At 37.3% G+C, this 25,953-nt stretch overlaps 9 protein-coding genes across 18 annotated transcripts; 4 read left to right on the top strand and 5 right to left on the bottom strand.

Annotated features, from left to right (window-relative positions):
- Positions 1 to 159: 159 nt before the first annotated feature.
- LOC109599332 (uncharacterized) lies at positions 160 to 3,386 on the bottom strand. Its single transcript, XM_049966815.1, has 3 exons — positions 3,200 to 3,386; positions 2,868 to 2,930; positions 160 to 2,792 (listed from the first exon to the last, which is right to left on the bottom strand). Exons 1-3 carry the CDS (start codon positions 3,268 to 3,270, stop codon positions 284 to 286), a joined length of 2,643 nt encoding a protein of 880 aa, XP_049822772.1. The 5' UTR covers positions 3,271 to 3,386; the 3' UTR covers positions 160 to 283.
- A 761-nt stretch (positions 3,387 to 4,147) lies between these two features.
- On the bottom strand, positions 4,148 to 6,421 carry LOC109599352 (asparagine synthetase domain-containing protein CG17486). Its single transcript, XM_020015339.2, has 4 exons — positions 6,318 to 6,421; positions 5,025 to 6,248; positions 4,718 to 4,959; positions 4,148 to 4,661 (listed from the first exon to the last, which is right to left on the bottom strand). The coding sequence occupies exons 1-4, from the start codon at positions 6,387 to 6,389 to the stop codon at positions 4,472 to 4,474; spliced, it is 1,728 nt and encodes a 575-aa protein (XP_019870898.1). The 5' UTR covers positions 6,390 to 6,421; the 3' UTR covers positions 4,148 to 4,471.
- Positions 6,422 to 6,665: 244 nt separating this feature from the next.
- Positions 6,666 to 13,583, top strand: LOC109599349 (kinesin-like protein Klp98A). 5 transcript variants are annotated; one of them, XM_049970819.1, is made up of 16 exons: positions 6,667 to 6,846; positions 6,910 to 6,979; positions 7,039 to 7,257; positions 7,314 to 7,700; positions 7,785 to 8,794; positions 8,856 to 9,045; positions 9,111 to 9,248; positions 9,321 to 9,461; positions 9,571 to 9,687; positions 9,752 to 9,984; positions 10,046 to 10,304; positions 10,372 to 10,560; positions 10,622 to 10,801; positions 10,853 to 10,922; positions 10,973 to 11,151; positions 12,183 to 13,583. In XM_049970819.1, the coding sequence occupies exons 1-16, from the start codon at positions 6,800 to 6,802 to the stop codon at positions 12,414 to 12,416; spliced, it is 3,663 nt and encodes a 1,220-aa protein (XP_049826776.1). In that variant the 5' UTR covers positions 6,667 to 6,799; the 3' UTR covers positions 12,417 to 13,583. The 5 variants fall into 5 exon arrangements, with proteins under 5 accessions (XP_049826777.1, XP_049826776.1, XP_019870894.2 ...); XM_020015335.2 differs by having other exon boundaries at positions 8,856 to 9,051; XM_049970821.1 differs by having other exon boundaries at positions 6,829 to 6,846; positions 7,028 to 7,257; positions 8,856 to 9,051.
- LOC109599353 (uncharacterized) lies at positions 11,260 to 12,164 on the bottom strand. Its single transcript, XM_020015340.2, has 2 exons — positions 11,651 to 12,164; positions 11,260 to 11,588 (listed from the first exon to the last, which is right to left on the bottom strand). The coding sequence occupies exons 1-2, from the start codon at positions 11,993 to 11,995 to the stop codon at positions 11,487 to 11,489; spliced, it is 447 nt and encodes a 148-aa protein (XP_019870899.1). The 5' UTR covers positions 11,996 to 12,164; the 3' UTR covers positions 11,260 to 11,486.
- Positions 13,584 to 13,667: 84 nt separating the features above from the next.
- Positions 13,668 to 14,230, bottom strand: LOC109599364 (NADH dehydrogenase [ubiquinone] 1 beta subcomplex subunit 3-like). Of its 2 annotated transcripts, none has more exons than XM_020015354.2 (2): positions 14,142 to 14,230; positions 13,668 to 14,046 (listed from the first exon to the last, which is right to left on the bottom strand). In XM_020015354.2, the coding sequence occupies exon 2, from the start codon at positions 14,031 to 14,033 to the stop codon at positions 13,716 to 13,718; it is 318 nt and encodes a 105-aa protein (XP_019870913.2). In that variant the 5' UTR covers positions 14,034 to 14,046; positions 14,142 to 14,230; the 3' UTR covers positions 13,668 to 13,715. The 2 variants fall into 2 exon arrangements, with proteins under 2 accessions (XP_019870913.2, XP_019870912.2); XM_020015353.2 differs by having other exon boundaries at positions 14,099 to 14,200.
- A 249-nt stretch (positions 14,231 to 14,479) lies between these two features.
- Positions 14,480 to 15,215, top strand: LOC109599356 (dynein light chain roadblock-type 2). The gene is made up of 3 exons (XM_020015344.2): positions 14,480 to 14,628; positions 14,687 to 14,765; positions 14,818 to 15,215. Exons 1-3 carry the CDS (start codon positions 14,626 to 14,628, stop codon positions 15,027 to 15,029), a joined length of 294 nt encoding a protein of 97 aa, XP_019870903.1. The 5' UTR covers positions 14,480 to 14,625; the 3' UTR covers positions 15,030 to 15,215.
- Positions 15,216 to 15,948: 733 nt separating this feature from the next.
- LOC109599376 (protein krasavietz) lies at positions 15,949 to 19,510 on the top strand. Of its 3 annotated transcripts, none has more exons than XM_020015370.2 (5): positions 15,949 to 16,202; positions 16,834 to 16,904; positions 17,350 to 17,526; positions 17,580 to 18,621; positions 19,168 to 19,510. In XM_020015370.2, the coding sequence occupies exons 2-4, from the start codon at positions 16,844 to 16,846 to the stop codon at positions 18,611 to 18,613; spliced, it is 1,272 nt and encodes a 423-aa protein (XP_019870929.1). In that variant the 5' UTR covers positions 15,949 to 16,202; positions 16,834 to 16,843; the 3' UTR covers positions 18,614 to 18,621; positions 19,168 to 19,510. The 3 variants fall into 3 exon arrangements, with proteins under 3 accessions (XP_019870929.1, XP_019870926.1, XP_019870928.1); XM_020015367.2 differs by lacking the exon at positions 15,949 to 16,202 and adding an exon at positions 16,554 to 16,731; XM_020015369.2 differs by lacking the exons at positions 15,949 to 16,202; positions 19,168 to 19,510 and adding exons at positions 16,554 to 16,731; positions 18,743 to 18,918.
- Positions 19,511 to 19,942: 432 nt separating this feature from the next.
- Positions 19,943 to 21,026, bottom strand: LOC109599361 (exosome complex component RRP41). The gene is made up of 2 exons (XM_020015350.2): positions 20,641 to 21,026; positions 19,943 to 20,575 (listed from the first exon to the last, which is right to left on the bottom strand). Exons 1-2 carry the CDS (start codon positions 20,815 to 20,817, stop codon positions 19,991 to 19,993), a joined length of 762 nt encoding a protein of 253 aa, XP_019870909.1. The 5' UTR covers positions 20,818 to 21,026; the 3' UTR covers positions 19,943 to 19,990.
- A 3,169-nt stretch (positions 21,027 to 24,195) lies between these two features.
- On the top strand, positions 24,196 to 25,878 carry LOC109599363 (kinesin-related protein 6). 3 transcript variants are annotated; one of them, XM_049970341.1, is made up of 8 exons: positions 24,196 to 24,339; positions 24,507 to 24,636; positions 24,694 to 24,771; positions 24,823 to 24,924; positions 24,984 to 25,358; positions 25,412 to 25,504; positions 25,590 to 25,646; positions 25,717 to 25,878. In XM_049970341.1, the coding sequence occupies exons 2-8, from the start codon at positions 24,586 to 24,588 to the stop codon at positions 25,819 to 25,821; spliced, it is 861 nt and encodes a 286-aa protein (XP_049826298.1). In that variant the 5' UTR covers positions 24,196 to 24,339; positions 24,507 to 24,585; the 3' UTR covers positions 25,822 to 25,878. The 3 variants fall into 3 exon arrangements, with proteins under 3 accessions (XP_049826298.1, XP_049826297.1, XP_019870911.2); XM_049970340.1 differs by having other exon boundaries at positions 24,208 to 24,339; positions 24,407 to 24,636; positions 25,775 to 25,878; XM_020015352.2 differs by having other exon boundaries at positions 24,219 to 24,339; positions 24,407 to 24,636.
- The last annotated feature ends 75 nt before the right edge of the window (positions 25,879 to 25,953 follow it).

The following is a 25,953-nucleotide window of genomic DNA, read 5'->3' as shown; positions in this document are numbered from 1 at the left end:
CACATATATATATATATATGGTATATACGTAATTAATTGCAAAACAATTACAATAAATGGCTTAAGCAAACTACACACGAGTATTAGCATTAAGCACTTCTAAAATTATAAAAAATGTTTGTTTAATAAATTAGTAAACTTTTGTGTTTGTCCTTGAGTGGTTCATTATATTATTACTTCCACATTCATGTAAATCAAACTAAAAATATTTATTATAATTAAATTTATTAATTTATAATTATTAAATAACGATCTAATCTACAAGCAAAATCGTGCTTACTAATTAATTATTACTAAAATCAAAATCACTGTCGTTCGAAACTTTGGTCGTCGTATCCTCTTGTTTGGCGCTCTCCGTATCTGTATCAAGCATTTCCATTACATTTTGCTTTTGCGTTTCCTTTTCCTTTTCCTTTTCCTTTTCCTTTTTATCCTCCTCAGATTCATTTTCTTTTTCCTCTTGAAGTTGCTCCTTTGTGTCGTTAACGTACTGTTCAGCCGTGTTATCATATTGAATTGGTTCTGGCCCCGGTCCTCCAGCCTCTTGTTCATATTGCAATTGATTTTGATCGTACATGATCTGCTGGCCGTATTCGTCGTACTGAATTGGATTTCCGTATTCGTCGTAATGGAGGTTCGGGTCGTATTGAATGGGTTGTCCGTTCTCGTCGTACTCCACCAGATTAGATGCCTGGCCGTTTTCATCGTATTGTTGAATGGGCTGCCCATTTTCGTCGTACCTTTGAAGAAGTTGTCCGTTTTCGTCGTACTGTGGGATGAACTGTCCGTTCTCGTCGTACTGTTGTTCGAGAGGCTGCCCAAATCCCACGTATTGTTGCTGTCCAGTTTCATCGTATTGCTGAAGGGACTGTCCACTTTCATCGTATTGTTGAAGGGGCTGTCCAGTTTCATCGTATTGTTGAAGATGCTGTCCACTTTCATCATATTGTTGAAGGTGCTGTCCAGTTTCATCGTATTGTTGAAGGGGCTGTCCACTTTCATCGTATTGTTGAAGGGGCTGTCCACTTTCATCGTATTGTTGAAGGGGCTGTCCAGTTTCATCGTATTGTTGAAGAGGCTGTCCAGTTTCATCGTATTGTTGAAGGGGCTGTCCACTTTCATCGTATTGTTGAAGGGGCTGTCCAGTTTCATCGTATTGTTGAAGATGCTGTCCACTTTCATCATATTGTTGAAGGTGCTGTCCAGTTTCATCATATTGTTGAAGAGGCTGTCCCGTTTCATCACATTGTTGAAGGGGCTGACCAGTTTCATCAAATTGTTGAAGTGGTTGTCCATTTTCATCATACTCCTGCATATTTTTATCATATTGTTGTTCAATTTCATCATATTGTTGTTGGAGAATTTGTCCAGATTCATCATACTGTTGAAGTGGTTGTCCATTTTCATCATACAGATGTTGAAGGGGTTGCCCAGTTTCATCGTACCGTCCATTTTTGTCATAGTGATGTTCATATTGTTGTAAATTTTCGTCGTTATGTTGTAGAGATTGATTAGCATTATCATCACGTTGCTGCACATCACCTACATCATATTGTTGGACATACTGAGGATGAAGACTTTCATCTTGAATATTCTGTCCAACAATGGATTGATGATTACTTGCAGGGTCTTGTTGGTTAGTCTCAGCAAGTTGTTTGACAACTTCGACTTGTTCTTGTTCAGTTACATCAGATTGTTGTGGGGTGGGCTCTTTAGATGCCAGTTCCTCAATTGGCTCTTTGTTTTTGGTTCCAATATGCTGATGATGATCATTTTGCTTTTGGTTGTAATCAAAACTCGGTTGGGATGAATCTTCTTCACTAATATGTTCGGTCAATTTTGATGGTTTGTTTTCTTCAACAATTTGATGACTTAGATTATTTTCATTTTTAACATTTTGAATACCTTCACTAGATTTATTATTTTCTTCATAATGTTGCTTCTGTTGCATTCCTGTGTCCTCCTTCACTGGTGGTGGTGACATTTGATATCGGTGGCAACTTTCTTCATATAATTGTTTATCATTAGAGACGTTATTAGTATCTTTTAATAAGGTTTTCTCCTTATCTTTATTTTTATATTCAATTCCATCAAACTCGTCCGTTTTAGTTGTTGAAGGCGGTACATTCTTAGAACCTTTTTGGCTACTTTCCTTAAATTGTTCCTCGTACTTGTCTGTATTATAATTGAATTGTTTAGAAAAAGAGTTATCTAAAGGTGACTCGGTTTTTAAGTAATCAGTTTTTTGAAACGACTTCCCTTTCTTTGCCAAATCATCCTTCTCTTCCAGTTTGTACTTATTATAATACCTATCACATATGGAGTTCATAATGTCATCAGCAGCTGAATTTGCATTATTACTATAATAATGCTCATGCTCAACATCCCCACTAATGTCACGTCGCAGAAGACCGCCACACCTTTCAGAAGCCATGCTCTGCAAATAATGTTCCAATATTCCTTCCTTATCTTCGTTCCCTTTGTCCAAAACTTTCTTTATCAGCGGATGTTTGTACAAGTCTTTCGGCTCTGGTACGTGAGAACAGGGATCTGCGGCAGCTGCAGCTGGAACGACTCTTGATTGTCCGTTAGTGGTGACCCTAGTTGAAATGTAATTTTGATAATGTCGCCTCAGTTGATTGATTCTGTCCGTTTTGGATGTGAGCATCTCCAATTTAGCGTCGACCCGTTCCAAAACCCTCAGCAATTTTTCATTCCGTTCCTGTCGCTTCTTGTCCTCCTCCAAGAACCGTTTGTATTTGGATTTCAACTTTTTATAATACACTTGTTCTCTGAAAATATATAATTGTGTTTCGTATACGTGTGTACCTGTATAAGGATGTGTATTAGGCTTGAATTGTACTTACTCTTCACGAGCAATCTGCATCATTTCACCAAACTTGACTTCCAGGTTTATTCGTTCTTCTTCGCTAAAAAAAATATTTAATTATGCTTTACATATTGTTGAGTTTTGTAACAGTTGAGATTTATTGTTGATTTAGATTAAGGTACATTTTTATAACATAAATGATTTTATGAGATCATTTAATAAAAATTTAATTACAAAAATTTTAAAAGGAAAAACTAATATCAGATCAAATAGTGAAAGTTTTTAGTAGTCAGTAAACCTATAAATTATTACACCAATCAAGTTACAATACAAACAAACGGAAGCAGAAACAGAAGCAGAAGCCTTTACCTCTTCCTTAACTTCTCTTGGAGCTCGATGAACTTCTGATAGTATTCTTCGGTTTTAAATATAAATGACATGTCTGTGACATTAACAGCTATCACAACACGCTGACGTTTTGCCGTCGAGTGGCACCCGACTGCGGTGGTGAACCCTTTCAATTTCAATTTCCGACGAAATCAATCGAACTCAACCATGCACTCGATGCATTTTAATCAGCGGCAACACCGTTTTATTCGGTTCTGGCGTGCTCGATTTAATTGAGCTTCCTCCACTAATCATAAGAAATTAATTTTCCGACAATTACAACAACAACCCTCGTTCTGTACGTGTGTGTGTGTGTGTATGTTTGTATCGATTGTAACGGCGCGCTGTTACCAATGTCTAGTCTATAGCACCGTGACACACATGTCTTCGACTGAATAAATTTAAATGCCTGCATTAAGGCTGTCTCTGCTTGCCTGACTATTTTAATGCTGCGATTATGTTTTCAGTGGCGTTCGATTCGATTCGATTATTATATATAATTTTCTAAATTCTAAACGAACAATAAAATAGCCTGAAGTATAATTTATTTTCATGTGGTTGTGATTGATATATCCACATACCAACTTATCTAATTAATATATGTATGATTTGTATGGAATGTACTTGATGAAATGATTATGTGCCACGACCATGGTCTGTTTCATAACGACCATCATCCCATCATCCCCCCAATGCAAATATATAAATAAAATGATAACAAGAAGACACGCGATGCTCCGTACCAGGACAACAAGGGTACTAAACTTGACCTTAGCCCATAAATCCTGTATTTACTTTACGAAATTATCGAAATTTCTTTTTTCTTTTTAGTCACTTATTTTTATTTTAAATTATTAAATTAAATAACGACAACATTTTGTAATGGTAGTAGTAAGTTTTTATTTAAATATTATATTACAAGTCACATCATATCATTACTAGGTGGGGTGAAAAGTAACTTCCTTGACCATCAAAATGGGCTGCCATCGCGAAAATGTTATGATGCCTTATAGTCCATTGATATTTAGGTCGACGCGTCAAATTTCAGCACGATACAGCTCTTAGTTTCGATTTTCGTTCTCTCATAAAACATTATCTTTTGGACGGGATTAGAAGTTGGAAGATGGCATAAAATGAATAAAAATTAAAAAAAAAAAAATTGTTTCAAAGCAGGTTTCTTTTCATCCCATCTACAATAGATCATAGATACAATGGGGATAAAAATTTAAATATCGAATTAAACTAAACATATGTTTAATGTTTATTCAATAATAATCTGGGGGAAATATCGTGTGCATTCTCTTTGGAGTTAGCTATTCGAGAGCCGAACTGCAGTGCCCGTTTTTTAAACATCGCAGCCCCCTTCAGTCCGATGTGATAGGCCACACTTCTCAATAGGATTTTCTCACCTATTCCTTGAGGCAGCTCATCCGATGGATACGTTCTAAAATTCAAATTTATTACAAATGTAATTTGAATTGGTTAATGATAAATAGTTACTTTTCCCAAGGATCGAGACTTCGTACGAAGTTCACAAGATTTTCATCCAAATAGGGCGTTCTGAGTTGCCTTCCGTGGTCGGAAACTACCCGATCGTCCCGTGCCAAATTTCTGTGGGATAAATTTTGCCAATCTGTGCACAACGTGTCGTACAATCCCTTCCAGCCGTCCCTTTTTAATGCCGCCCTGTGTCTAGTGTATCCGCCGAAGAGTTCATCCGCTCCCATACCCACCAACAATACCTAATTGATACTAATATATAAATAACATACAGTCGGTTATTTAGTTAAATATATGGACGTCTTACCCTACACGACGACGTGTAATCGGTGGTTCTACCCCTCGCAGCAAACCACAAGGCACAGCCCAAACTGTCGTCTAAAATGCTTTCGAGTGGATATATTAAATCGGCAATGCGTCCCTCCCTTTCCGCATCCAGTTCTTCTTTAGTAACATTCACTTGTAAAAAATTCCAGACCCTTTCCGGACATAAATGTTGCAATTCCCTTAAACTATCCAGGCCTGTCTGACGGTCGGGTGTGTTGTAATCGCCGTTTAATTTTTTCGAATCGAAAGCGACGTTTATCAAGTCGATTGGTCTGTCTTTGTCGACGAAAGCGTCGGAGAGAAGAGCCAAAATTGAGCAGTCGATTCCGCCCGAAAACAAAACCCCAGTGGTTGCGTGTTTGCAAACGCTCATGCTTGACATACAATTTTTACAATACGGAGGTTGGGTCGAAATTCGTTTCGAAATTGCTTGTTTTAATAAATTCGTTAAGGCATTTACTCTTTCCACCCACACGTTATTCCGTAGTAGGTCGCGTAAAATAGTCTCTTTATGCGCAATTTTGAATTTCAATAAGTCTGACTCGTTTGGTCCTCGATTAAATTGTATTGATCCTTGATTTTCGTAATTATTAACGGTAATAATGTCCCGTTTAATAAATGCACTTACTTCTTCGAGCTTTTGTTGAAAATTTAAATTTTGTTCTGCCCAAGGATAAATGTACAACTTCTCTGTAGTAAGATCCAAACAAAAAGTACCGATTGAAGGCAACTCAATTAGATCATAATTTTTTAGCCCCCTTTTCGCTACACTCGTTAAAATTAAACTTGTCGATGACGTCTTGCATTTTCCGATTAACAGGCTCCTTCGACCATAATGATCTCGCCCAAAATATAATTTATTACTTTTCTTATTTATATATACAAAGGCATATGGACCGTGTAGACTGCTTAGACTTTTAGACAAACACAAATTATTCTCAATATCATTAGTTAATATGTTTTGGAATAACTTCGTGTCCCCCTGTTTGATTCTATTGTCATCGTTAATTGCCGACCCCCCAAAAATATCGCCGTTATAAATGAAAATTGAACTGTCATCTTCAAAAGGTTGTGAAGTTAAATGGTCACCCTGTAACCACAAAATACTGGCGGCAAAAAATATATCGTGCGTATTTGTGGTGCAGTCTACAATTTTGGAAGCATCCGGACCTCTTCGTAAAATATTTTCTTGCACCTCGAGGTACTAAAACACAAAACAAAACTTCTATTATGATTGTTCCCCCCACCTGATATTTTGCTTTGGAAATATTACATTTTGCGATATATTATCTGATGTATTACGTGAACAACAACATTTATTTATTTCACAATATATTCCACACATATTTTCGAAAATTGTTGTGTTGATTCCGGGTAAAAAAGTTTGGTTAGAATAATAATAACAAACCACAAAAAAAGTGTGTGCCAACTTAAGTAGTTTTAAAACACTTTTGACCGTTAATTCATAATGATAAGAACAGTTTAAGGAGTAACTGTTGAAATTGTCATTGTATGTTAGTGTTTTAATAATGTTAGATGTTTTACTCTTATTTAAAAATAGTTTATTTATTTATTTAATGTAATTGCAGTTTTCGTTGGGGTGTTGGTGGAACTGGAATGCAGTCTAAACTGATAATGGAGTTTGTGCGATGACAGCTGTAAAATAAAAACAAAAGACTTTGGTAAATAAATACAATTGGTAATTTCGTAAATAAAAATGTTCTCGAGGTGAAACCAATAATCGTCTTTACCATCATGGCATCGGTGAAAGTGGCTGTCAGAGTGCGACCCTTTAACCAAAGGTAAATTCTATGGTTGAGTGCATAAATGAAAATGAGATCATTGAACTATTTTTTATTTAACAGGGAAATCGACATGGATGCACAATTAATTATACAAATGAAAGGAAAAACAACTGGTATACTGAACAGCAAGGTACAATAACCAAATTGTTGGCAATTTTAATCCCCAATAAATTAGTAGTATTATTTTAGGCCAACGCAAGAGATGAAAATATTAGATACAAGGAATTTACTTTTGATTATTCGTATTGGTCGCACGACCCTAAGTCAGACCATTTCGCCTCGCAGGAAATGGTTTACAATGATTTGGGTAAAGAGGTTATTGACTGTGCTTTTCAGGGCTACAATGCCTGTGTGTTTGCCTATGGACAAACGGGAAGTGGCAAAACGTTTACAATGATGGGCTCTCCTGTAAGCAAGGCAAGTAGAAACAATTATTTTATTGTAATGATTGATTTATTAAACAGGAAAACCAAGGATTGATCCCTCGCATTTGCAAGAGTTTGTTTGATAAAATGAGTGAAAACTCAAAAATGGGCACCACACATAGGGTACAAGTGAGCTATTTAGAGATTTATCAGGAACGGGTTGCCGATTTATTGGGCGGACGACGGGACAACAATTCGCTCAAAGTCAGGGAACATCCAAAAAAAGGTCCGTACGTTCAGGGCCTAACCACCTGTCTTGTCACCAACTATAATCACATACAGGACTGCATGAACAGGGGAAACTCCCACAGGACAACTGCTGCAACAAACATGAACGACGTGAGCAGCAGAAGTCACGCAATCTTCACCATAACGTTCGTCCAGGCTGGTTACTGCGACGGCGTGCCAAGCGAAACGGTTTCCAAGGTACGTAGCAGTATCATCGTGATCAGTCAATATCAATTGATTGCGTGACTGACTTTGTCTTTGAACTTTGTTTCGTTTGGACAGATTCATCTGGTGGATTTAGCGGGAAGTGAGCGTGCAGACGCGACCGGAGCCACCGGTCAGAGATTGAAGGAAGGGGCGCACATCAACAAGTCGCTCGTTACTTTAGGTTCGGTCATTTCCGCCCTGGCCGAGCTGAAAACGGTGGAGAAAGTGGAGAACGGTGCTCAAAAAAAGTCGTCCCTTTTCATACCTTACAGGGATTCGGTGCTCACGTGGCTGCTTAAAGACAGCCTGGGCGGCAACTCCAAGACCATCATGATCGCAGCCATCAGTCCGGCAGATTGCAACTACGGCGAGACTTTGAGCACGTTACGCTACGCCAACAGAGCGAAGAACATCATCAACAAACCGACGGTGAACGAGGATCCGAACGTGAAACTGATCAGGGAGCTGCGCGACGAAATCAGCAAACTGAAGGCGCTGATGTTCAGCGAGCAACGGTCCGACATGCTGGCGACGCTGCACGAGAAGGAGGCGAGGGAGAAGGAACTGACGGAGGAGTGGGCGGGCAAGTGGAGGGAGGCGCAAGCCATTTTACGGGAACAACGAGCTCTCGGCCTACGGAAGTCCGGTCCCGGCGTCGTGTTGGACTCGGACCGTCCCCATTTGGTGGCCATCGACGACGACCCGTTGAGCACGGGCGTGACCCTCTACCATTTGAAGGAGGGCCAGACGACGATCGGCACCGAAGACTCGGACGTCAAGCCAGACATCGAGCTGAAGGGGGCCGGCATGGAACCGCAGCATTGCTCTATTATTTTCGAAAACGGCCTCGCCACTTTGGTACCTCAGCCTGGCGCCCACGTCATGCTTTACAACACGGTCATCGAATCTCCCACCAAGTTGTCGCAGGGGTGCATTATATTTTTAGGGAAGACGCACGTCTTCAGGTACAACGATCCTGCGGAAGCGGCTCAGCTGCGACGGGGTGAACGGACGAACAACCTCTCCCGGTTGAGCTTGTTGAGCTGGTCCACGCCAGACCTTGCCGTTTCCATGGAGAACTTAATGTAAGCTCCTCCTTCGTTGTCCATTAATTTGTTGTAATTTGTTTATTAAACACACTTGTAGAGACGACGAGAAATCGGAAATCGAGGTGCAACGTCAAAATTTAGAAAAAGAAAAGGAACAATTTGGAAAAGAGCTGGAGGCGTTCGAAAAGAAGCAGGAGGCGTTCGAAAAACGGCGACGCACGTTGGAAATAGCACAAGCCCAGTTGGAAGCCGAAAAAGTGTCCGTCGAGAAGGAACATGCTGAACAGGTGCTGGTAATCTAAAAACCATTTGATTTAGTCAATTTAATCAACAGTGATGATTGATCTTCTAGAGCCGTCAACTGAGAGAGGACTGGAACAACTTGACGGACCATCAACGGGAAAAAGAGCAGGAACTGAAACAGAAGGAGCTCGAATTGATCCGTCAACGCGAGGAATTGGAAAGGGAACGACAGAAGCTCATGGGTGAAGTTAGTAGACATTAGTTGTGGTCTAGCTTTCGATGTTTATATTGTTTTTTTCGTTCTGTTTTTTTGATTTAGATAAACAACGAGTGCGAGTCGCTGCACCTACTCAATGTAGACGCAGAACTAAAGCTCAAGACGGTTTGCAATTTTGTTATGTCCCAGGTCAATGAGTTTACCTTTCCTACCGATCCTACCAAACAAAAGTCACTTTTTCAGGTAGTACTTTTTTTCTCGTTTCTCTACTAAATGCGTGTTAGTTATTTTATTATTATTATAATTATTTTATTTTGGCTGTTTAAAGTCTTTAAACCCCGAAATATTTTAGGAGCTTATGGCTAAGTCCCAGTATACCGCCCTCTCCCATTCCGAATCGGAACGCCTTGTCGATATATTGAACAGTGTTAGGGGATCAGCAGCTCTTCAAGAAGTAGTCAATCAACACGTGAGTAGTAATTTGTATTGTCGTACATCATCCATTCAAATATTATGGATTATTATTATTTCAGAGAAAACAATTAGCTGATCTTCAATCCGAATTGAGCGTCCGAGTGTTGCAGCTGGCCGACCGTCAAAAGACCATCGAGAAACTCGACAAAAGACTGGTGGAGCTGGTCGACGAACAGCTACAACTCAACCACCACCAAGAGGACAAGAAAGACGAGCAACTGGAAAATTTGAAAAGAGTACTGTCGTCCAGAACCAAAGAGGAACTTAAGAAAATAGACGATCGCAAACAAAGGTGTTCAATAATCCAATAATCCTAACGTGTTTCATATGTACATGTATTTTTTGGTTGTCAGTTTGACGTTGAACCTCAGAAGGGTACATTCGGCGGAAAGTCCGAACTCCTGCGAGGTCAACTACACTAGCAGCGTGGAGAACGCGACCACACACAGCAGCGACACCTATCACACCGCTCCGAGCAGTTGTTGTTGCACACAAGATGCCACCAGGGGCGGACCGGAGTGGTTGATGAGCGACAGCGGTGTCGAACTGAGACCCGCCTCCAAGCTACACGACGACGAAAGCGATGACTTGTCTAGCAATGAGGATTGCAAGGTAATTATTATTAATTTATCTATAATAGATTCATCCTAATCAGATAATTGGACGGTTTATCTGACAGGTCGGCGGCAGTGACTCACAATCGAGCAGTTCGATAGAAAATCACTCTCCGTTGAAAACAAAGACCAGAACATCCAATCAGGAGCAGCACATTCGCAGGATAGCACAAAGGATATCACTTCAGAAGCAGCTAATCGTCAGGAATCTGGACAGCAATTGTCCGAAAGCTTATTTAGACTCACAAATCGAGGTAATATTAATACATTAATAATGATTTTGATAATCAATAATACATGATTGAATGTTGGAAGATTTTACAAGAATATCAAAGACAATACATGGCATTGAAAAGTGGATCGTCGTCGTGCGTGTTGTCGCCAGCCCAGGAACACCCGTTACAAGACATCAGTGTGGACAGCAGCCCCAGTCCAATTAAGCCTTTGCACACAGGCTCCACTTCCGCCCTGTATTCACCCCATCATCATCTACAAGTATGTGAATTATTTCAAATTAGATAATAATTTTAATAATTTCAATTTCAGCTGCAAAACAATCACAGATTAGCCCATAACGGACAGACATTGTACAGGTCAATGCCGTCAATAACCACAGGTATAATAGAATAGTAATGGTTAACGTTTTTAATTTAGTATTATTTCTAGACACCGATTCGGATTCCATAGTGAGTGTGGTGGGTTATTGTATAAGAGGTGCTGGTAGTAAAACTCACTACGAGTATGAGCTTCGAATTTGCACTGTGGACGATCGATGGACGATATTAAGAAGGTACAGCCGTTTTAGAGATCTTCATCTGGCGATGAAAGTTAGATATAAGGACAAGGTATGTTCCGTTGGTATTCGTTGTTTTTATGTATAGCAATAGATAAATGTTGGTTGGATCATTCAGAATGGCAGCTGCTCCTCACAATAAAATGATCAGATTCAGTTTCTTTTATAAATACATATATATTTGATTCTTTTAACTAAAAAGGCATCATTTTAGTAGACTTAGTATGGTATGGTATGACACAATGACAGTGAAAAATATTACATGTATATAGTATAATCTAATAAAAAACAAAGAAATTATACAGTGTTTCATATACGAGTATATTATGTATACATATTTCATTGTTATTATGTATACATGATCTCTTGTTATTGTTGTTGTTATTGTTATTGTCGACGGTGTTTACATATGGATCTGGCGCAACTGGCGAGCTTCTCTTCAGAGCAGCAACACGCACAATCATGGGACTTAGGCATCCAGCAATCCATCTAAAAGAACAATCAACATTCGATTGAGTGCGCATGCGTGCGCGCATGCGCACACTACTTACCACTTCTTTCGGTGACTTAGCATTGAGAATGCCGTTGGCGACGAGGAACTTGCCGGCGCCCTTCATGACCAGCTTTGTGCAGTCGGCAATCGGTGCCTGTTTCATCCAGTCGTCGAACTCCTGCAGCTTTTTGTAAACATTTTCGGCCGTGTCCACGTAATCGAATTGAAAGCCCTGCGGCTGCGTCTGGCACATGTCGGGATCGCCCGCGATCCACGCGAGGGCGAACGTCGCCTTCACCCGTTTGTTGCAGTCGCAGCACGTGCACTTCCGTTTCGGGGCCTCGTACTCGTTGTGCGGATCGTCGGCCATCGCCCATCCATCCTGTTTACTGCTGAATGACATTTTGTTCGAAATGGTGTCGGTTTTTTGAATGCCAAGGCGGAATGGAAAATGATTCGATGCGGTTTGTAGGGTACTTGGAATTTGGATGACGTTGACGCGTGCGCGAAATGACAATTTTGATTTACGCTCCGTGTGTAGGGTGTTTCCATGGTATGACTGGATTAACTGTCATCGTTATTATTTTTAGGTGTCCTCGATCCCGTTCCCGGCTAAGCAACTGTTCTCGAACAACGAGAGCGTGGCGAGCAGCAGGAAACGACAACTGGAGCTGTATCTGCGTCGACTGATCGACACTTGCCGGAATCACCCGAACTGTCCGCTCGCCTACGGTGGCGGACCAATCACCAAAGCGGCCTTGACTAACTTCTCGCCGTTCTTCCGTAAAGGTGTCTTCGAGAACGGCAAATATGGCACGTCCTGATATACCACGATCATCACCATCAACCTCTCCTGTTCTGTTATATCGTCGTTTTCAATTACGTTTATATTATGTATTTTATGCACGTTTCCTACACTCTTATGTTTCCTTATTTATTTATACCTTGATAAATTATTTTTTTACATAGATTATATTTTACAAATTATTTACTTACTTAATACTTTTTAAATAATTAATTCGTGCTAGTTTGATCGGGTACAGGGCGGAGGGGAGTTAGGGTGCTTACAATTAATCTTGCAAGAAAGCTTTTTATCAAATTTTTTGTACGTATTGTAATTGTAATTTATAAGTTGTAGGTAAGTAGTACATAGTAACAGAATTCATACATACATATACATATGTACATTACACATACATATTACATTGAATCGTAAGTAACCATTTAAACTGAATAATTATTGTACAGAAAAGACTATGTATAATAACCATAAGAGAATTATTTGCAATAAATTAAATGAATATTGTATATAGTTATAAAGAGTTATAGAATTAAATCATCACGTGCTAAAAGTGCAAATGCTAATGCATCTCCTAGAAACGTGTACATACATACGTATTTAACAAATCAATTAATATCGAAACAGCATTTTTAATTATTATTATAACTGTGCAATTAAAGTGCTTTCATAATTATGTTATTTGTTTAAAAGTCGATGAATTATTCAGGGTGATGCACTGGTTAGGGCTGGTTAGTAATTATTAATTAAGTCTTAGGTTTCTAATATAACGACTCTGTTTGATGAATTGCTTCCAAGAAGTACAAACAAATATATATCTTGATTTTTTATTTCACTTTGGATAAGCGGCTTTGCTAAAAAACTGATTATATGTGATTGATAGTGATTTATTTTTATACTACTGTGTGATATATAACTTTTCTCTCCAAGATGATGATAATGATGATGATGATGATGATGTTATAGATATATAATAGCAAAAAAATTAATGTTTGATTGACACTACCAATCTCACAGATTGAGTTATGTCGAATTTATTGTTGTTATATGTTTTTTATCAAGTAAGAAATGTTAACTCAGTGAAATAAACGAAAATAAGCAAATTTAATTAACGCTACATTACTTACTTATTATTAATATTGTTGACCTGTTTATTGATAATATTGAAGGCAAATAAATAATGGTGAGCGAATTCAATGTTGTTTCCTATTTTATAATAATTTTAAAAGGTTAAGTTCTTTTTCTTGTATAGATATGATGAAATAAAACAGCCAAATGTAAATTACTAATTATATTTACATTACTACAAATTAAATTAATTTCCTTAATGGTGATGGCCATGGTCAGCATGTCCGTGTTCACTAGGGTACATCCTATCCCATATCTCTGTGCCGACGACGGTCAAAACGAACGCTCCAAATCCGTATTTGAACCCTCTAAAAAAGACCTTGTTCAACCTGGTCTTCTCAGTGCCGAACTGCTTGGCATCATAACGCCAGACTTCGTTGCGTAACCACGGATCCTTCAGCCCTTGCGAGGCTAGTGCCTTTTGAACGCTCTGTAACTCGGGCACATTTTCCACTTTGTAGATTCTCCAGTCGGGAATTGTGTAGGGCTCGTGATGATGACCGTGACCTCCCATTACGAATTTTAACCTGGAACAAGCCGACGGTTAATGGTTGTCGATGAACATTTGAATTTGTGTACTTGTAATAATGTTTATATAAGTTATAATCCACAAACTGATTACCTAATACATGGAATTTAGACGTTATTTATTATTTGACAGATGTCACTGGTAATTTTAACCTCAAATTAATTTACCATCAGGGTTGACAACTGAAAAACATATATCCTTATTAATATATAGGATATTAGGAATATTCACGAACAAGTTTTGTCTTTGTTTCATCGTTCGAAAAGCGCATGTGCAGTTTCTGTAAATTTTTATCCTAAATTTGTTTAATATTGGTCATACACAAAAAATATATTTTTGTAATGTTTGTTTAATGGATTTTTCATTTTGATTAATCATTGTTAATAAAATTTTTTATTTGTAGCCATAATTTAATTTGGATTGTTGACGCAAGCGCACAAAAAACAAAAGAACATTGTGTTTCTCTATCCTATCATATAGTTTACGTATGCTATGTGCATATAAACAAGAAGTAACCTGGTAACAGTTCGATTTGTCATTAAAATAAATAGGAGACGATACATCATAAGGCAGCAAAATGGTAAGTGAAATGGTCTATTATGTTTTTAAAGAGATTATGTTGTTCCTTCACATTTTAGGCGAACGAAGTCGAAGATACAATGAAAAGAATCCAGGCCCACAAGGGAGTGGTTGGAACAATTGTTGTCAACTCTGAGGGTACGTATTTGCGTCAAAATGATGTAATTTAAATATTTCTATTACAATACAGGTATCCCAATTAAATCTACATTGGACAATACAACTACGGTGCAATATGCTGGATTGATAAGTTCATTGGCTGACAAGGCCAGAAGTGTTGTCCGTGACTTGGATCCATCAAACGACTTGACATTTCTACGCATCAGATCGAAGAAACATGAAATTATGGTCGCCCCAGATAAAGAATTTAATTTGATTGTCGTTCAAAATCCCACAGATTAACCACTTAATTTAACCAATTAATTAATTTAAAAACTATACTTTATTATCCATTACCACTATATATATATATGAATTTTATTTATAATAAAAGCGGCAATATTATTATTAACAAATTATGATTGTGAAACAATAACTTATATATGCTGGAAATCAAATTTAAATAAATAAACCACTTTTTTAACCTCATATGTTTAATTATGTTGTATGTTTGATTATGTTAAGCATGAACAATTTAAATTATTATTAATGAAGACAATCTTTATTCGTTGCTATTAAATATTAAATTATTTTCAATAATATTGTATGTTTGTTGGTGAATAAACTAAATTATCAATGAATAATTCTTTATTAAACGAAAACCACATAATTATTATTCATAAAGAATATAATAACAATGTTTCACTGATGTTTTGTCGATTTTAATTCGATTCTGAGCATCATTAATACATTGGTTCTGAGTTAATCAGTTCTGCCTGTGCACCTTGTTGCCTAACGTTGATGGTGACAGTATTCACTGTTTCTGACATATGCATCCACAGTATTTAGACTCTTTATATTCTCTCTGAAAAATACAAATACTAATAAATTTATATTAGAAATTTCATACTTATGGTGAAGTTTTTAATATATATATATTATTCTGTGGTAAGTTAGTTTACTGCATTGCTAACTGGTGCATCTTGAAAATGAAATAAATTAATAGTAAAGCAAATATAACGTTGAAACAACGAGGAGGAGGACTTCTACACACGTTCATTCACAACCAGTAAAACATCACGGTCCATTCATGGGGGAAGGAATTTAAAATTTGGAGCGGCGCGTAAGCGGAAACGACGCCATCTTGAAACTCATGAACGTATCGTGGTAACGTCAGTGACCATTTGTCAGTCGGTGTGCATTTTTGTTTTTCATCGTCGTCGCTTACGACGTTTCGTCCTTTTTTTTCGTGTAATTTGTTTGTGTTTTTTTTTTGTGTGTCTGTTTGGAAATTCGTGCTCGTCTAGTGGTAAAAACCGGCGGACCGTTTTCGGGATTTGATTCAAATTTGCCGCGACCGCGTCTCCATATCGATTCCGATTTCCGTCTGATCGCAGTCGCAGTTGTGAATTTCTTTTGACGACTGTCTCAAAATCTTTACTCGTGTGAAGCTGCTTTTTTTAAAACCGTAAAAACGTAAGTACTATTTCCAAGTGTTTTAATTGTGCCTAGATTATTGAGTCGATTAACTGTAGCGGCTTGGAGTGTATCCGTGTCAATTTTTGACGTTTTCGGTGAGGAATTTCAGCGAAAAATACCTACTTAACGTTGTAATGGTGGTTCGTAAGCAAGTTTATTGTGCAACTTGTCAAAATCGCCGTTTATTTCGTAAACGTGTGCAGCAAAATGATGAGAATTGACGTCGCAGAAGGCCGATTGTGTTATTTTAAATGTTGATTGACGTAAAAACCGACTACTTTGATGGGAAAATGTCTTAACTGCCACTAACCAACAACCAGTCAGTCAATCAGTCAGTCAGTCGTTGACCCGTTCCGCATTCCTTTTTGCCCGTTATTTTCCCCAAAAATTGTTTTCTCGCCATTTCGCATGCACACGTCAAACACGCAATTGATGTTCACTCACGTCTACGTCTATGCCAACTATTCTCTTTGTCTTTGAACATATCTTCACGTCACATGGACATGGATGTTGTTTTTAGCCCACTGTGAGAAGATATTTTTATCTGTGTCGTATTTATTAACTCTCTTTGTTTCTTCCTTTCTTGATTGATTGAACTATATTAATTTGTATGCTTTGTCCCTTGCAGAAATTTTTGTATGAGTCAAAAGGTAGAAAAACCAGTCCTATCCGGTCAACGCATCAAGACCAGAAAAAGAGGTAAGGAATATTTGAATGAATCACAGTCACACTTATCACAGTTAAAATTAATAAACCCGTCACAAATATGTCCTAATTACATACATACATTGATATGAATGGGATGGTATAGTGAGTGAGGATATATAACATATGGAATGTTTAATGTGTTCGTTCTGATTAAGTAATTAGTCATTTAGGTGATGTTAGTCATAATTATTTAATACTATTTTATTCTTTTTGCTGTTATTGTTGTTGTTGTTGTTCCCTACAAATTACACATACTAGGCTAGTCGATGGCCAGTTTGTGTAGGTCAGTAACGATCAATGGGATAAATTAATTTACACCAGTACTGGCATTTAGTAGCTGTTCCATCTGCCAAATGTTATCGTGCGTTGTTACAGACTAACAAACAGCCTGTTGCTCATGAATGATGAATTATTATTCGATTGTGTCGTTTTACAGATGAAAAGGAGAGATATGATCCAATAGGGTTTAGGGATGCAATAATCTCTGGCCTCGATAAATGTTCAAACGACTTTGAAGGAATTTCACGATTTTTGGACAGTGCAGGAAATAAATTAGACTACCGTCGTTATGGAGAGTGTCTCTTTGACATCCTTATTGCTGGAGGCATATTGGGTAAGTTGGTGTTAGCTGGCACGTAACAGAGTCAATTATATTTGTCAATTTAGTTCCAGGAGGTTCACTGTCACAAGAGGGGGATGGGCCTCACAAGACGGACGCGTGTATTTTTAACGCCCCGGACGAGATCGACATGGACATCATGAAGAGTTGGGAACAGGTGTTCGTCAAGCTGATGCGCCGCTACAAATACTTAGAGAAGATATTTCAAGACGAGATCAAGAAGATATTGATGTTCGTCAAGTATTTCAACCCCGCCGAAAGGAAAAAATTGTCTGTGATGGTGTCGCTGTGGATAGCGAACGCGAGCATCCCGTTCAACGCGGTGCTCGTGCTGAACAACTCGCACTTGATCAAGGACCACCTCGCACTCGACTTCCTCATCGACATGTTCAAGTGCTGGCGCCAGGAGAAGGGCGTCAATTCGCTGCACTCGGCGATCAAACGGTCCAACATCGAATCGCACCTGATCAGTTTCGTTCCGGACACGAAGCAGTCGCAGCTCTACTTCCGGAACGCCTTCCAGGAGAACGGGCTGGAGGAGATACTGAAGCTGTACAACGATCAGCACTTGCAGCTGGCCAAGAAGGAGCTGCAGGTGATGCTGGCCGAGGCGTTGGCCGAGAACCGTGCCCAGCGTGACATCATCGCCGAAATGAAGGAGCTGGCCGCCAAGGACCAAATCCAGGAGCACGAGACCGTCTGCATCATTTGGACGACGGTCATGGACATACCGGAGTGGTCCAAGAAGGAGGAGCTCGTCACCGATCAGGCGGTGCGCCACTTGAAACAGTACACCGGCCTGTTCGCTGCGTTCACGCAGCAGGCGCGCGCCGAACTCAGTCTCATTCTCAAGGTCCAGGAATATTGTTACGCGAACATGACGTTCATGCGAGCCTTCCAGAAAATCGTCATGCTTTTTTATAAGACGGACGTGGTCGGCGAGCAGGCCATTCTCAAGTGGTACAAGCAGGATTACAGCAGCGTCAAGGGCAAGATGATGTTCGTCGACCAGATGCGTCAGTTTGTTGAGTGGCTGCAAAACGCGGAGGAGGAAACCGATTCCGACGCGAGCAGCGATTAATTCAATTGGTACGTTCATCTTTCTTCCATTCACGACCACGCCCACTGCCTCGACTCTACGATGACGACGACAACACCCCTCCAGTCCTACTTTCTCCTTGCCTTGCCCTTATCGTTCTGAATTTTTTAGGGGATTTCGGAATACGACTGTTCACGACACACATAGACCTGGATCGAGTTGACTGGAGGATTTTTCGTTCATTTCACTCTTTATGCCAAATCATCTGATGATTGATTGTCGAAATATTAGTTTACTACATTAAAATGTTATAAAAAAATAAATACTGAAAGTATTATAAAATAAAATTGTTTGTGTCTCTGTCTACATTTTAGAAAAACATTCGTGGTCGGTCGAAATTTTTGGTAAACTAATTTTTTCAACAAATAGAATTGAAAATTATTTTTCTACTTAATATAATTAATTTTCAACTCCATCTGGGTATACTTAAGTTTTTAGTAATATATATGTATATAGAAATGCATTTTCATATTCACGTTCATATTCGACAATAAGCAAAGCAGTAGCAGTTGAGTTGAATTTGAATTTGTTTGCAGGTCCGACGACTCGACTCGTTCCACAACAACATTATCGGTGCCACCACACTTTTTTCATCATTTAAAAATAGCATTTTTTCCAATGTAATTTTGAGAATTTTTTTGTAAAATAAACATTTCTGGTGCCTTACTCTGTTGGTGTGTGGCAGGCAATAGTGTCCCGGGGTATAATCTGTAATAATATTGACCTCTATTAAAATTTGTACTTCGTTCAAGAGTATTAGTACATGGGAAAAAATGATATTTCTATCAAAATATCGCCAATATTGTCGAACTCAATAATATGTTATATATAATGATTTATTGTCAATTTTTTTAATATACAAACAAATTTTAAATACAACTATGTTTCTATTAATTTACTTTCTTTCCCTTAGAAAGACCCTGTTAACCCATAACTTTATTTTTCTTAGATTTAATATTTTCTTAGAATTTAACTCGTTAACCCAAAAAAAGTTTATGTTCACATTGATTTTTTATTTTCTAGCTCTAATAAGTTTATAGAGGATTAAAAATTAGTTAATTAGTTTTAGTTTTTTAATTTAAACCATGGATTTGGGGAAAGTCTGTTGTATTAATAGAAATTGTTTATTTTTTTTTTTTTAGCACCGACATGTGATGGATATTTATGTATTTTTTTATAACTAAATTTAAATTTTTGAATAAAATGATAAAACTTAAATGGACTATATAAAATAAATAAGTTACTGACGAATTGGTATTATTGGTAAAAAATAAATAGACTGAAATTTGTATAGTAGTAAAGATATTGACAAAATTTTATAAAGCGGTTTATTATAATAAATCAACGTTACAAAGAAAATTAGTATTGTGGGGTCCATCCACACATTGACGCCCCTAAATTTCGTACATTTTGCCTGACTGCCTCATCTAAAATTTTCTTTATATCTTTGCAACCTTGCAAAGCCTTCTCCAGCACTTTGGACAGATGATCTAAGTGGAACCTCTGCGACATTTCCAGCAGCACAATTTTCCCTGAAATCGGCAAGGCGACCACGGTCAATGTGGGTCCCCCAAGTACTTCCTCCTGGTGGGAAATGTCCACCATGGGGACGTCGTCATTGCCCAAACTGGCCGTACACGCACAGACGTACTCCCTCATTGGAATGCCGGCGTCGACCAACGCCAGCGTTGCGGCGTTCACACAAGCCGAATACACTCCACCGTCGGCATGCAGGACTTCCACGAACACATCAATCTGGCACCAAGGGTAGAGTTGGGTCTTGACGCCAGCCGCCACCGCCTGTTGTAGGTGCATGGAGAGTTCCGTTGATTTTCGGTCACCGCGCGGACGACGTTTCCTGTCGTTCGTTGAGAATACGGCCATGCTGAACTGACAATTGATTATGGCACCGTCACGTTGTGCCTTCAGTCTCTGTCCTCTCACCTGTTCATGTTACGCTAATCAATTAAACGACTATATCGATGATCGAATCATCGTTTTAATCTTACCTGATGAGGGCCATAAACAGCCGCCAATACTTTCGTCAGACCTTGTTCAATGTAGGCACTTCCATCAGGCTCGGAGAACACCCCCATTTTGCATCTCACACGCCTCACTTCGTCTGCCCGTCTTCCATCAAGTCTCAAGCCTATTTTAGATAAAAGTTCCTTGTTTCTGGTGCCCATTATTTTACTTTATTGTTTACGGAGAATAAGGTTATAATGCTGATGATAAATTTAGGTTATGTTTATGTTCAAACAGAACCAGTACACAACTCTTGAGTAGAACTCTTTCCAAGTATGTTTTTGATTTTATCTTAAAAATGAGAAATATTTTTATTGTTCTGTTGTGTTCTGTATGAGATTATTATCAATATTAATTTTATTAATAAAAACAGAAAAAATTGTTAGATCCAAATTGAAATAAATACGAAGACAGTGGCGACACCACACAACAACCTCTTTTAAGCTAAGACAAAACTACTGTTTAAAATTTTACGTTCTGAGTTTTATCTGTGATTCATTGCAACATTGCCTATTATACTAAAATATAACCGTCTATTTCCCTCACATTATTTTTTCAAAATTTTGCATGTTTCAAAAATAGTTTAAGACAATCGTAATGATATTTACTACTATTCTATTTTACTAAATTTATTTTTATCTTCCACCTTCAACAAATTATTTATTATGTAATATAATATATTACTAAATTATTGAAATTATAATATTATTAATTTATTTTGTTTCATTTTAAGGTTTAATTGGGAAGGGAAAAAACGTCGAAAAACAACAAACAAAATTATTTACTGTAAGTTACAAAATAGACTATTATTATATTTTATATTGTTTATTTTTATATTACCTTAATGATGGGTGAAAGTTATACGTATAAAATGAAAAAAATAAAAATTTTTTTGAATCCATTGAGTTTTGAGAGAGACATTTTATATGAGTCAGTAAAGGTGTCTCACTACGTGGCAAACTTGCAGACTTACTGTCTCTGTCGTGCTTGATATCTCTCTCAAATTGCAGTCGGATCAAACGATTTTCGATCGGTATACAAACAAATAACATTCTAAATCACATATGTTTGAGATCATTCAGATTCAGAGATAAATTTTCAATAATAAAAATTAGTTTAAGACACAGACAGAGAAGAAGCAATGCGGATAAATTAGATTAGTTTAGATTTCAGAGAAGCCCGATAGTGCGTGCAATTATCAAGGAATCCCGTAGGACGGTTAGGATACTGATTTATTGATTATTTCAGCAAATCTGTGTTTTCATATTGGTGCATCAGAAATCGATCAATCAATCGATAACACATCTTCATAATCATCTTCTATATGCGCATATACGTCGTTCAGTTTGGTATAACAATTTGAACGTATCAAACCAATTGAATCAATCTAGATTAATTTAATATGCCTGATGCTGTCTGGCAACTCCCTTAGTTAAACCAACTTAACACCTCGCCTGGAAACGAGCACCTCTCCAACCCCAAGCGACGCCATCCACTTGGATCCCAAGTCAAACCAACGACGTGAGGCTCCAAGTCAGACCAGTCCCTCACCCACAACCATCAGACCAGTGTCAGACAATATTCTGGGTCTCACTCATATATTCGTGTTGTGCAAACCCCCAACACACCTGAATCAAACGAAATTATTCAACCACATTGAGTGCTGTATTTCCGCCTTAGTGTTGAACACATACGAATGTGTAAGGTCTATTACAATGTGCCCATTTGAATAAATTATACATGTTAAAGGAACAGTTGATGCATAAGTAGAAAATTGCTCTACTTATCTTAATATTGATAAAAGAACACCTATGACATATTTCTGCCACTATTTTTCGTAGTTTCATTTATAATTCCTTTTTTATTGAATTGGTAATTAGAAATTTAATCAAATGATCATGATAATTAGGTAATCAGGTAATTTTTATTTTGTTTTCTCGATGTCATTGATGGAAAAAAAACTTTTTACTTTCTTATTTTGATATTACTTACCAAGTAAGCATAGTATGTAACAAAGTAATAATTTTTTTTACTTCTGACTGATGGATATGTTGTTGATGTTTCAGATTTGCTTAATTAGGAGTTGGTGATGTTCATTATATAGGGTGAAATGAACAAAGAGACAATATATTTTATTCGTTAATATTAATCATTTAATAATAGCATTTTTTCAATGAAATTTTGAGAATAAATATTTCTGATATTTTACTATATTATTCGTCTGTAGCAGGCCACAACAACTGTCCTATAATTCGGGATCACCCTCCGGTTATTTATAAGAATATAGGCATGCAAATGGGTTTTGTCACTTAGTAAGATCCGTATATAAATTGTATAAATATTCTATATGTCTATGTATGTGTATAAGTAAGACACAGAATAACGTTGAGTTATATATTGTATAGTTAGCATATATTACATACAGTATGAAAAGAGTTTGATCTATCTGAATCCTGAAAGAGACATCATGTACGATAGAGACAGTAAGTCTCCCACTATGGAATAGACTTCTACTGTCTCTGTCATGCAGGTTGTCTCTCTCTAAATTCAGACGGGTCAAACGCGTTTCCTACTGTATACTATGGTACCATAGTATACAGTAGAAGTGTACATGTATACACTACGAAAAGAGTTTGAACTATCTGAATCCTGAAAGAGACAGTAAATCTCCCACTATGGGACAGACTTCTAATGTCTCTCTTATGCATGATGCCTCTCTCCAAATTCAGACGGGTCAAACGCTTTTCCTACTGTATAGTAGGTTTGGGTTGATTCTTTCTCGCTTGTGGGGGTGAGGGTGAGGGTGATCTGGGATTCAAAGGGTTGGTTTTTCCTGAAGGTTCGAATATATTCAAATATTTATAAACAATAATAGTATCAGTTTTTATATCCAAAATCGGTGGTACTGTAGAGTTTATTGAGCTAAAATTGTTGAGCCTTAAATACGTTTCATTTACAACTCATCTTTCTCTTTTTTCAAATATAAATTAATATTAGATTGACGAAAATTAAAAATTATATTTATTTTATATATTGACAGGCAGACAAAACCTGTACACGTAGTTGCATAATAGCATATGTTCAATATAAAAAAAGTAATTTAATCGGTTTCAGCCTATTTTAAATTGAAATCACATTCATTCAAAAGAGAACGAATTGAAACCAATTGATTAATTTTTGTATAGAGGTAAAAAGAACAAGCTGTGTTTAATGTAAAAGATGAAAAGGGAAAAATAGTACATAAAGTCTGGCAACTTCACACTACGTCATTTTGTTTTGGACCAATAGCAGACACGCTTGTCCATCACAAATTTTCGCTGGGTAAACTACATGCCAGATTCATTTTATTCTTGAGCAAGTTATGAATAGATGGAGCTGAAAACTATTAGAATTTAATTCAAACATTCGAATTTTAAAAAATAATTGTTCATAGTTATCGTTTTGTTTTTAAATTTTGTAATCTATAATCCAGTTAACTAAAACAACAGAAACAAAATACTGCAAAATAACAAAAGACAGTCGAAAAAAGTAATATAGCATCGTGTTGCTATAAATGAATTCATTCACATTTCAATCGTCGTTTAGTAAACGGATGTACTTTTTACTCCGTAATTTTCATTGAATTTTTTTAATATTCTTTGAATTCTAAACTCGATTTTCATATTGTAAATAATTACATACAAGTAAGTACTGATTTAATTCATTAATTAAACGAAAACCTAATAATATTTTTTGATATTTTTTATTAAGGTGCTGCTACTATCGTTCTTTATATACTCATATATTAATTATATAATGTTTTGAATATATATGTTATGTCTTCCGATTTGAATATGCATTTTCCAAGTAGAATTCCTATTTCGAAGCGAAACCCTAAGAAGCGGTCTACTACTCCCAGTACCACCACCACCACTAGTACTTCCATCAAGATGGTCAATAAAAAATCGAATTCCACTCCCAAATTGAAACGCGAATCAAAGGTAACAGTAAAAACTTAACAGAGGCGTAGCAGATAAGCAAAATGATTGAATTTTCAGAAAAAAGATGTGGCAGGAGCCCCCGCGGTCGTTCCGTCACCTTCAAAGGCAATGTCAAAACCGTCCAAGCTGCCAAAGGTATTGTCCGACGTTCAACGTATTGTTTTAGAAATAAAATATTGTTTCCAGTTTAAGCACGTACATCAGGCCGGGGTTCAGGTCTGCGCCAATGATTTCCCTAAGGCCGAAACCGACCCCAACAACAAAATGAGCTCCGATGAAGGATCCGAGGTGATTATGACATACATCATGGTTGACGTTATTTATAATAATTTTGCTTCACAATATAGGACTTTAAGTCGGCTGATTTTAATTTTGAATTCCCGGACGTGGAATCGCAACAACAACAACAACAGCAACAACAACAACAACAACAACAACAACAACAACGACAGCAGGAACAGCAGGAACAGCAGGAACAGCAGGAACAACTTGATGAAATTATTAACCAGGAGCAACAACTGGAGCGGCAGGAACTCGCCGATCCAGAAGCCTCCGGTGCAATTGAAGACGTGATGAATGATGAATTGCCAGTGGAGGAAAAGAAGGAGGGTGAAGTGAAGCAAGTCCCACTGACCAGATTGAATCTTTTACAAGCGGAAATAATGGCAAGCGATGAAGAAGAACAGGGTATGCGGGAGAATGTATTGTGTGAAGAAGCTGAGGTGAGAAATAAATATATAAATTTAACGTTAGTTCGATTAAAATCAAATCATAGGACGAGCCAGTCCATTCAGCTGAGACTCACTCATTCGATGATGTGGAGGTTGAAGAAGATCAGCAACAAAATGAGAAAGAAGATGAAGAAAAGGTAAAACTTTTAAGATGATTTGGAAAATAATTTTGTGAAAAATGACACATTGATACTTGTCAATATATTTTTTTTTTATATTTAGGTGGAATGTTCTCTATTGAAATATGTGCTGTCTGGAAAATTAATATACAATATCATTGTGAGTATTATTATATTATACAAGAAATGATATGTGGTATGTTGGAATATTTATATGCATAAAATTTTAGTTTTCTGAAGGATTTAAAAGAGGATTCGACCAGACATTTTATCCTGCCCTGATTTTAGGTCTCGGAGATATTTTATATTCTATCTATCAACAATACACCATGTAAAAAATTGATCGTCACCTAAGTTTTTGTTGAAAATAAAGTCGCAATGTTATAATTGAATCTCTATGTAGAGTTTTACTTTAAACACTTGCTTCTTTAGTTTGATTATTTCTATATTTTGAAATAATATTAATA

Source organism: Aethina tumida, chromosome 1, assembly GCF_024364675.1.
Source record: "Aethina tumida isolate Nest 87 chromosome 1, icAetTumi1.1, whole genome shotgun sequence".
NCBI classification, from domain to species: domain Eukaryota; kingdom Metazoa; phylum Arthropoda; class Insecta; order Coleoptera; family Nitidulidae; genus Aethina; species Aethina tumida.
The sequence above is the reverse complement of the archived record's forward strand: the minus strand, read 5'-3'. Positions and strand labels throughout refer to the sequence as shown.